The sequence below is a fragment of the Poecilia mexicana genome, unplaced genomic scaffold (genome assembly GCF_051168715.1).
Source record: "Poecilia mexicana isolate PSO_F unplaced genomic scaffold, ASM5116871v1 scaffold_5, whole genome shotgun sequence".
Taxonomy (NCBI): domain Eukaryota; kingdom Metazoa; phylum Chordata; class Actinopteri; order Cyprinodontiformes; family Poeciliidae; genus Poecilia; species Poecilia mexicana.
The window spans coordinates 31,192,336-31,202,923 of NW_028263374.1; the positions used below are offsets into that span (position 1 = coordinate 31,192,336).

Genomic DNA, 10,588 nt, shown 5'->3' on the forward strand with positions numbered 1-10,588 from the left:
CCATCCATCCACCATCCATCCATCATCATCCAACATCCATCCATCATCCATCCATCCATCATCCATCCACCATCCATCCAACATCCATCCATCATACATCCATCCACCATCCATCCATCATCCATCCACCATCCATCCATCCATCATCCATCCACCATCCATCCACCATCCATCCAACATCCATCCATCATCCATCCATCCATCATCCATCCACCATCCATCCAACATCCATCCATCCATCCAACATCCATCCATCATCCATCCATCCATCATCCATCCACCATCCATCCAACATCCATCCATCCATCATCCATCCATCCAACATCCATCCATCATCCATCCATCCATCATCCATCCATCCATCCATCATCCATCCATCCAACATTTATCCATCCAACATCCATCCATCCATCCATCCACCATCCATCCATCCAACATCAATCCATCCATCATCCATCCATCCATCCATCCATCCATCCATCATCCATCCATCCATCATCCATCCATCCAACATCCACCCATCCATCCATCCATCCATCCATCCTCCACCCAACCATCATCCATCCATCATCCAACATCCATCCAACATCCATCCATCCATCCATCCATCCATCCATCCAACATCCATCCATCCATCCATCATCCATCCAACATCCATCATTCATCCATCCAACATCCATCATCCATCCATCCATCCATCCATCCATCCATCCTCCACCCAACCATCATCCATCCATCATCCAACATCCATCCATCCATCCATCCATCCAACATCCATCATCCATCCATCCAACATCCATCATCCATCCATCCATCCATCCATCCATCCATCCTCCACCCAACCATCATCCATCCATCATCCATCCATCCAACATCCATCATCCATCCATCATCCATACATTCATCCTCCATCCATCATCCATCCATCCATCATCCATCCATCCATCCAACATCCATCCATCATCCATACATCCATCCTCCATCCATCCTCCATCAATCCAACATCCATCCAACATGCATCCATCATCCAACATCCATTCATCCATCATCCATACATCTATCCATCATCCATCCATCCATCCATCCATCCATCATCCAACATCCATCCATCCATCCATTCATCATCCATCCATCCAACATCCATCCATCCATCATCCATACATCTATCCATCATCCATCCATCCATCCAACATCCATCCATCCAACATCCATCCATCCATCCATCCTTCACCCAACCATCATCCAACATCCATCCATCCATCCAACATCCATCCATCCATCCATCCAACATCCATCCATCCATCATCCATCCATCCAACATCCACCCATCCATCCATCCATCCATCCAACATCCATCCATCCATCCATCCATCATCCATCCATCCATCCAACATCCATCATCCATCCATCCATCCATCCATCCATCCATCCATCCATCCATCATCCATCCATCCATCATCCATCCATCCTCCATCCATCATCCATCAATCCAACATCCATCCATCATCCAACATCCATCCATCCATCATCCATACATCTATCCATCATCCATCCATCCATCCATCCATCCATCATCCAACATCCATCCATCCATCCATCCATCATCCATCCATCCAACATCCATCATCCATCATCCAACATCCATCCATCCATCCATCATCCATACATCCATCCATCATCCAACATCCATCCATCATCCATCCATCTATCCATCATCCATCCATCCATCCATCCATCCATACATCTATCCATCATCCATCCATCCATCCATCCATCCTCCACCCAACCATCATCCATCCATCATCCATCCATCCAACATCCATCATCCATCCATCATCCATACATTCATCCTCCATCCATCATCCATCCATCCAACATCCATCCATCCATCCATCCATCCATCCATCCAACATCCATCCATCATCCATACATCCATCCTCCATCCATCCTCCATCAATCCAACATCCATCCAACATGCATCCATCATCCAACATCCATTCATCCATCATCCATACATCTATCCATCATCCATCCATCCATCCATCCATCCATCATCCAACATCCATCCATCCATCCATTCATCATCCATCCATCCAACATCCATCCATCCATCATCCATACATCTATCCATCATCCATCCATCCATCCAACATCCATCCATCACCCATCCACCATCCAACATCCATCCATCCATCCATTATCCATCCATCCAACATCCATCCATCCATCCAACATCCATCCATCCAACATCCATCCATCCATCCATCCTTCACCCAACCATCATCCAACAATGAATGATGAATTATGAATGAATGAATGAATGAATGATGAATGAATGAATTATGAATGATGAATGATGAATTATGAATGAGAATGATGAAGAATGAATGAAGAATAAATTAAATGATGAATGGATGAATGATGATGATGTACACATCCATCCATCATCCATCCATCCATCATCCACCCATCCATCCAACATCCATCCAACATCCATCCATCATCCATCCATCCAACATCCATCCATCCATCCATCCTTCACCCAACCATCATCCAACATCCATCCATCCATCCAACATCCATCCATCCATCCATCCATCCAACATCCATCCATCCATCATCCATCCATCCAACATCCACCCATCCATCCAACATCCATCCATCCATCCATCATCCATCCATCCATCCATCCATCCATCCATCCATCCATCCATCATCCATCCATCCATCATCCATCCATCCATCCATCCATCCATCCATCCATCCATCCATCATCCATCCATCCAACATCCACCCATCCATCCAACATCCATCCAACATCCATCATCCATCCATCCATCCATCCATCCATCCATCCATCCATCCATCATCCATCCATCCATCATCCATCCATCCTCCATCCATCATCCATCAATCCAACATCCATCCATCATCCAACATCCATCCATCCATCATCCATACATCTATCCATCATCCATCCATCCATCCATCCATCCATCCATCATCCAACATCCATCCATCCATCCATCCATCATCCATCCATCCAACATCCATCATCCATCATCCAACATCCATCCATCCATCCATCATCCATCCATCCATCATCCATACATCCATCCATCATCCAACATCCATCCATCATCCATCCATCCATCATCCATACATCTATCCATCATCCATCCATCCATCCATCATCCATACATCTATCCATCATCCATCCATCCATCCATCATCCAACATCCATCCATCCATCCATCCATCATCCATCCATCCAACATCCATCATCCATCATCCAACATCCATCCATCCATCCATCATCCATCCATCCATCATCCATACATCCATCCATCATCCAACATCCATCCAACATCCATCCATCATCCATCATCCATCCATCATCCATCCATCCATCATCCAACATCCATCCATCATCCAACATCCACTCATCCATCCATCATCCACCCAACAGTGTTTAATGTGTCCTGCCGGGGTGAACAGAACCAGAGAACAGAACCGGTCCCAGTACCGGTTCCAGTGGCAGCACAGGCACACAGGTCTCTGCCCAGCAGCCCCACGGGAATGCAGGCCTTCTGGATCGGTGTTGGCTCTTTGAAGCCCAGAGCCGTGATGGCCTGCAGGAACAGAACCGCAGAGCAGGTGAGACCAGAACCGGATCCAGAACCAGAACCAGAACCGGGTTCGCTGGGTCTCACCTTGAGAATGGGTCGGGACAGGTTCATCTCTTCGAACGTCAGCTGCTCGTTGTACTGAGACGCGTCCTCAGAAAACGTCTCTGGAGCCTGAGCACAGAGACAGACGTTACCATGGTAACACCTTCATCAGGACCGGCCTGTGCTCCTCTTCCTCACCTCCTCTTCCACATTCTTCTTCTTCCTCCCTCGCCGCTCTTTCTCCCTCAGAGTGTCTGACAGGAAACAGGAAGCAGATTAGAAAAATAAAAGACCAACCAGAAGAAAATATGATGAGTTCAGACCCAGTCAGAACCAGAACCTTCAGGAGGACAGCAGTCATACCTGATTTGGTCAGAACCTCTTCATCACTTGAGCCAAACTCCTCCTCTTCATCACCATCCTCGTCCTCTTCATTTCTGTCAGCTGGCTCCTCCTCTTCCTCCTCCTTCATCTCTGAGCCTTCAGCTTCAGAACTCTGAGACGATTTCTCCTAAAGACAAAAGACTAGAACTCATACAGGGAGTAGATCAAACAGGAAGTAAATAAAAACAGGAAGTGGATTCAGGACAGACTCACCTCAGCTTTCCTCTTCTTCCTGACCTTCTCTATTTTCTGGTCCAAAGTCGTCAGGGTTCTCTGTGAACACAGAACCCGGTCAGAACATTTTGTAAAGAAGCAGGCTGCAGGTTCTGCTGGGTTCTACCTTCTTCTTGAGCTGCTTCAGGACGTCACTCATGGCCCAGTCGTCATCCAGGCTCAGACCGTCTCTCTCTCCAAACTCAAAGTCACAGTTGAAGTCTGTCGACCTTTGACCTCCAAACTTCTTCTTACGGTTCAGGATGATAGGCTCCTCCTGCAGAACATCATCATCATCATCATCATCATCATCATCATCATCATCAGGGCCGGCCCCAGCCTCCATGGGACCCCAGCCTCCATGGGGCCCAAGCCTCCATGGGACCCCAGCCTCCATGGGACCCCAGCCTCCATGGGGCCCAAGCCTCCATGGGACCCCAGCCTCCATGGGACCCCAGCCTCCATGGGACCCCAGCCTCCATGGGACCCTAAGCCTCCATGGGGCCCTAAGCCTCCATGGGGCCCTAAGCCTCCATGGGGCCCTAAGCCTCCATGGGGCCCTAAGCCTCTATGGGGAACATTTACAGTTAACAATATTCACCCACTGTGGAAACTCAGTGACTTTCTTGCTATATTTAGCAACATTTCAGACAAAAAAATTCATATCAGCCAAAACCAAAATCAGCAGCTCAGGCTTTTTAAAGATGGGTAACCAGGGATCGGCCAGAAAACTGCAGTCGGTGCAGCTCTACACACATTCATGACCTTCTCTGATTAAACTCATTTATCTAAAGCGTAACTCCAACAGCTAAAAATGTCATTTATACCAGGTGAGTCTTTCTCCCCTGAGTATCTGGACCGGTACCGGTACTGGACTGATTCTGAGCCTTCAGATGATTTTAACAGAAGTTTCACTTAACTTAGAAGTTTATGTAAAAATAATGTTTGTTTTAGCCACAAAAAGCTTCTGCTCAGCAGCAAACAGCAAATCCCAGCTACAGCACAGAGCAGCTCATCCATGTAGCCTGACGTAGCAACATTTAGCTAGACCAGTGTTTTTCAACCACTGTTCCGCGGCACACTAGTGTGCCGCGAGTGATCGTCAGGTGTGCCGTGGAAATTATCCAATTTCACTTAATTGGTCTATAAAGATTTTTTGAAAACGAACTAATTAACTGCATATCATATGCCATTTTCGAGTGTCTGTGCTGTAGTAGTGTCTAGCGGCATAATCATGTAATTTTCTTATCACTAGATGGCAGTATGGAACACAGCATTGTACATTAAAACGAGAGAATAAGTGATGATTGAACGTGACATGTAGCGGTGAGAGCATTGCATCTAGCTAGCAGACTGTGACAGTGATGGAAAAGTTTTTGAAAAGAAAAAATACTAACTCCGATCTGGTCCCTGGACAAAATTCAGACCCGGATGAAGGTCCTAGTATAAGTGGATATCAAAAGAAGGCAGATACCGTGAGCTCGAGACAGTACAGTGAGTTACATTTCGTTTGGATTTACTTTTACCGGGGACGCAGCGACACCGACTCCGTTGTGCTTGATATGCGGTGAAAAGCTATCCAACAGTTCTATGGTACCAAGCAAGCTTAAACGCCATCTCCAAACGAAACACCCTTCACTTCAAAACAAGAATGCTGACTATTTTGTTCTCCTGTGGAAACACACGGAGAAACAGGCAACTTTTATGAGAAAAACCACGAAGGTAAATGAGAGAGCCCTTAAAGCTAGTTACCACGTAGCTGAACTTGTAGCTAAATCAAAAAGGTCCCACACTGTGGCAGAGACATTAATATTACCCGCCTGTAAAGCCATTGTAAAGGAGATGCTCGGACCTGAAGCGGTTAAAGAAATAGCAAAAGTCCCTCTTTCAGATAACACAATTTCGAGACGTATTGATGACATGTCTGCAGACATCGAAAGTGTGGTTTTGGAAAAGATCCGTATCAGTGAGAAATTTGCATTGCAACTTGACGAGTGTACTGATATTAGTGGACATGCTCAACTCTTGGCCAATGTGCGTTTTGTGGATGGAGACGCAATCAGAGAAAACTTCCTATTTTGCAAGACTTTACCAGAAAGGACAACAGGAGAGGAAATTTTTCGGGTCACATCAGAATATTTAGAACAAGGAGGACTTAAGTGGGAAAATTGCACGAGTGTCTGCACTGATGGAGCTGCAGCCATGGTCGGGCGCACCAAAGGCTTTGTAAGCAGAGTGAAGGAAAGAAACCCAGATGTAATTATTACGCATTGTTTCTTACACCGTGAGGCCCTCATGGCCAAGACTTTACCAGCAGACCTTGCTCCTGTGTTGAATGATGTTGTGCAAATGGTAAACTTTGTGAAGGCAAGACCTGTGAAAAGCCGCATATTTGCATCTTTGTGTGAGGAAATGGGAGCAGAGCATAAGACCTTGTTGTTTCATACGGAGGTCCGATGGTTGTCACGCGGCAAGGTACTGGCCCGTGTGTATGAGCTGTGGGAGGAACTCAGAGTGAATCTGACAAATGAGGGGTCGGATTACGCAAAGCGGCTTGCAAGTGATGAGTGGTGTTCAAGGCTAGCATATCTGGCGGATATTTTTCATCATCTGAATGAACTGAATGCACGGATGCAGGGCCGAAATGAAAACCTGCTCACAAGTACAGATAAAATTAACGGATTCCGCTCAAAGGTGCATCTCTGGCAACAACATGTGGAAAGTGGGAACCTTGAAATGTTCCCACTAACCAAGGAATGGCAAAATGTTCACACTGCTGCACTGTGCGAAATAATAGGTACACATTTAAAAACTCTGGAGGAGAAGATGTCATTTTATTTCTCTTCAGCCTTCACTGAATGCCTTGACTTTGTTAGGGATCCATACAGCTCAGCAGTTGTTGGCAAGAACATGACTTTACAGGAGCAGGAAGAACTAACTGAACTGAGACAAAATCGTGGTTTAAAGCTGAGCTTTGCTGATCTACCTTTGGACAGTTTTTGGTTGACTGCTGCCAAGGACTTCCCTATTCTGGCAAACAAAGCGATTTTGACATTGCTCCCATTTTCCACAACATATCTGTGCGAAGTGAGCTTCTCAAGCCTAACTACCATAAAAACTAAAACCAGAGAGAGACTGAGAGCTGTTGAGGAAGAGCTTCGTGTGTGTCTTTCTTCAATTCCTGCCAGAATATCAGCTCTGTGTTCATCCAAACATGCACAGGTTTCACACTGAGTAAAATGTAGAGAATGGCTAACAGAATGCTTATGGACAGAATTAGTTTGTAAAATACTTTGAAGTTTTCTACCTCTTTAAATTTAAGACCACATTGTTGTGGCACTGTTAAGTTGTATTTTTGAAGTGGGCATGTTAAGTGCAATTTGAAATAAATATAAATTATGATAAAAATATATTTTTTTGTTTATTTGATTCATATTCAAGACACTTTGATAAGAATGACTATATATGTAGTACAGGTGGCTACAGAGTATCTTTGTTTACAATTTTGGTTGGTGGTGTGCCGCGAGATTTTTCCAATGAAAAAAGTGTGCCTTGGCTCAAAATGGGTTGAAAAACACTGAGCTAGACAATGTCAGACACTGAGAAGTTTTAATTGTTGTTATCAAACTCGGCGTTTTGAACCCAAATGTTTGGCTGTTGAACTGGACCGGTCCAGGTCGCTATCAGGCTAATTTCTGTTAGCAGCTTTACTAATCTTTACATCACCAAGGCTCATTAAAACAAACCTTTATCTGGGCTTTTTTCTGTTCTTCCTCCTTCTTCTCTCCCTCCCTGAAGGTTAAGTCCTTTTCTGAGACATTGTTTTGCTAACTTAGCTTCTGACCAGAGCTTTGGACGTTTGGATCCTCGTTGCAGCTCATGGTACCGGCGAGGCTGCGGTACCTACCGCGGCCACCAGGGGGGACCAAGAGCAATTTAGTTTTTCTTTTTATTCATAAAATAATTTCTACAAACATGATCAAATATATATTATTGTAAAAACAAATCACTTCATGGTGAAATTGTGTGTTTTTGATATTATAATGACAGAAATTATTACTAAAAAATAAATAAATAAATAAATAAACTCCACTAAGCAGCCTGTTAGTGACCCTGGGGCCCTAAGTGGCTGCTTAGTTTGCTTATGCCTTGGGCCGGCCCTGATCATCATCATCATCAGCAGCAGCTCCTGAAACAGATCTGGACCGGTCGGTTCTGATCCAGTGTGGCGATTTCTGTACATCATAATTGTAAACGCATCAGAATTTTTCACCAGCCCAATCAGAACCTTTTAATCCAGACTCTGGGATTAAATATGTTTTTAATCCAACAGGCCTCATAGAACCCGGAATATGGTTTATTACGGAGGGTTTCCATAGCAACTGCTGTCTGTCTGCTGTTCCTCCTGAACACATCGGAACCTCGAGGTCCAGTTTTTGGTTTTAACTGCACCAGAACCTAACCCTTCACATGATTGGATCAGGATCGCGGTTCTGTTGGACTTTGTTCCAGACCATTCAGCTGGTCTCAGATCTGATGGTCGGATCCATTTCATCAGAACCAGACAGATCCGAACCTCAGAGAGTCCAGTTGACCCAGCAGCAGCTTCGGTGCAACAATCAGTTTCATGTTTGGTTTTGGTCCCGGTTCTGGACTGACTTACCTCCGGCTCGGATTCAGTTGCTGGTTCCTCTGGACTCAGATCCTCGTCCCGGATGGTTCCGATCAGACCCAGCTGCTCCAACATGGTCTAGCAGTTCCGGTACGCCCCAACGTGAGCGGTTCTAAATGGTTCCGAAAGGTTCTGCTGCTCTTGCTCCTTTCAACACACTTACACGTGTTTACGAAAGCCGGAAGCTGAAGCGCGTATTTCCGGTTGGTGTCTCGATGTCGTTGCTTTCGCGCCCCCTGCTGCTGCGGAGCGGAGATGGTAGAACCAGGGCCGGTTCGAGCTGCGTGGGGCCCCGAGAGAGACGCTGTTTGGGGCCCAGTGAAGAGATTCCCAACCCCTTAGACCAGGGATGTCAAACTCCTAGTGATGGGTCCGGCAACACCGATGCGTCCAGCCCACAGACCAAAACGTGTCGGTGCGCGTATTGGTTTCAGCAAGTCACGTGACCGATACAGGAACTGTTTTGAAATGACATTAATGTGCCAAACTGTGTTTATAAGGAAGCGAATCTGTCAAAAGCATTTGCCAAGCGAATTCTTAACCTTTTACAGCGTCACCTATGGAGCAGCCTCAAATAAAAGGTTTGCTCACTGTGGGACCATTTTGATCTTATATTGGAAAATAAATTTGTTTTCATTTTGTTGTTTCATCCGGTCAGTTTCTACTTGATCTATCTGAATCCAAATTCAGCTGAAATAGACTCTTAGTTTACTTTCATATCATGTTCTGCAGGTTAAATGTCGCATATGTTTGACTAAACTGTCTTATTTAAATAAATCCACCTCCTCAATGCTGAGGCATCATGAGACATGAGAATGAAGTCCCAGATAAACTCAGATATGCAGCCATTCTACAAATTACTCAGGTGCTTTTTATAAATTATTTCATATACAGTGATCCCTCACTGTAACGCGGTTCACCTTTCACGGTTTCGCAGATTTTTTTGTGCAGTTTTTTTCCACAGTGTTCTGCGTCCTGATTGACCGTATGATTGGTAAAAACAGTCTCCGCGCTTCTTCTCTAACTGAGTGCCAATAAAGTTACAGAATTTAATACTGATTGGAAACTGAAACTTTGAATGCCAGCTGGAAAAAAACTGGCCAGAGGCAGCAGAACCGGACCGGAGGCTCAGATCCGTCGCTCTGCCGTAGATCCAGCTGTGAATCTCTGGGCAGCTTGGAGGAGACGCTTTACTGACACTCCAGATCACATTAAGGCCCGATGGATGAACATCCGCTGATCTGAAAACAGGTTTTGTTCTTTGGTTTCAATGTAGAGTATTTATTTATGCTGTGTAATAACTGTAAAAAAATAAAGGCAATTACTTCACGGATTTCGCCTATTTTCAGAACGCATCCCCTAAGAAAAACAAAGGTTCGCTGTAAATGTAATGTTTACTTCATTTTTTTTCTACAGCAAAAGTTTTGTTAAAAAAGCGTAAAAGGTTAAATTTCAAACTGTTGTAAAAACTTTTTTTTTAAATAAAAATCTGTGGGGGGGGAAACATTCCACAAGCATCCTCATTCAAACACATTCACTTAAATTTTCACTTTATGGTTCATGTTCACATTTTTTATTGGCTGTATATCAAATATATTTTAAATTTAACTGAAGATATGACAATACAGTTCATAATATCAGGGCCGTG

At 44.8% G+C, this 10,588-nt stretch overlaps 1 protein-coding gene across 1 annotated transcript in view; it reads right to left on the reverse strand.

Moving 5' to 3' along the window:
• Positions 1-9,108, reverse strand: part of ddx27 (DEAD (Asp-Glu-Ala-Asp) box polypeptide 27) — a 30,179-nt gene extending 21,071 nt beyond the window's left edge. The window contains exons 1-7 of the mRNA XM_088005896.1: positions 8,932-9,108; positions 4,396-4,545; positions 4,269-4,328; positions 4,035-4,182; positions 3,870-3,925; positions 3,714-3,800; positions 3,527-3,632 (exon numbers count right to left, since the gene is read on the reverse strand). Of these exons, the coding sequence (XP_087862022.1) occupies positions 3,527-3,632; positions 3,714-3,800; positions 3,870-3,925; positions 4,035-4,182; positions 4,269-4,328; positions 4,396-4,545; positions 8,932-9,015 (691 nt within the window). The 5' untranslated portion in view covers positions 9,016-9,108. The remainder of the gene's footprint in view (positions 1-3,526; positions 3,633-3,713; positions 3,801-3,869; positions 3,926-4,034; positions 4,183-4,268; positions 4,329-4,395; positions 4,546-8,931) is intronic.
• Positions 9,109-10,588: the final 1,480 nt, after the last annotated feature.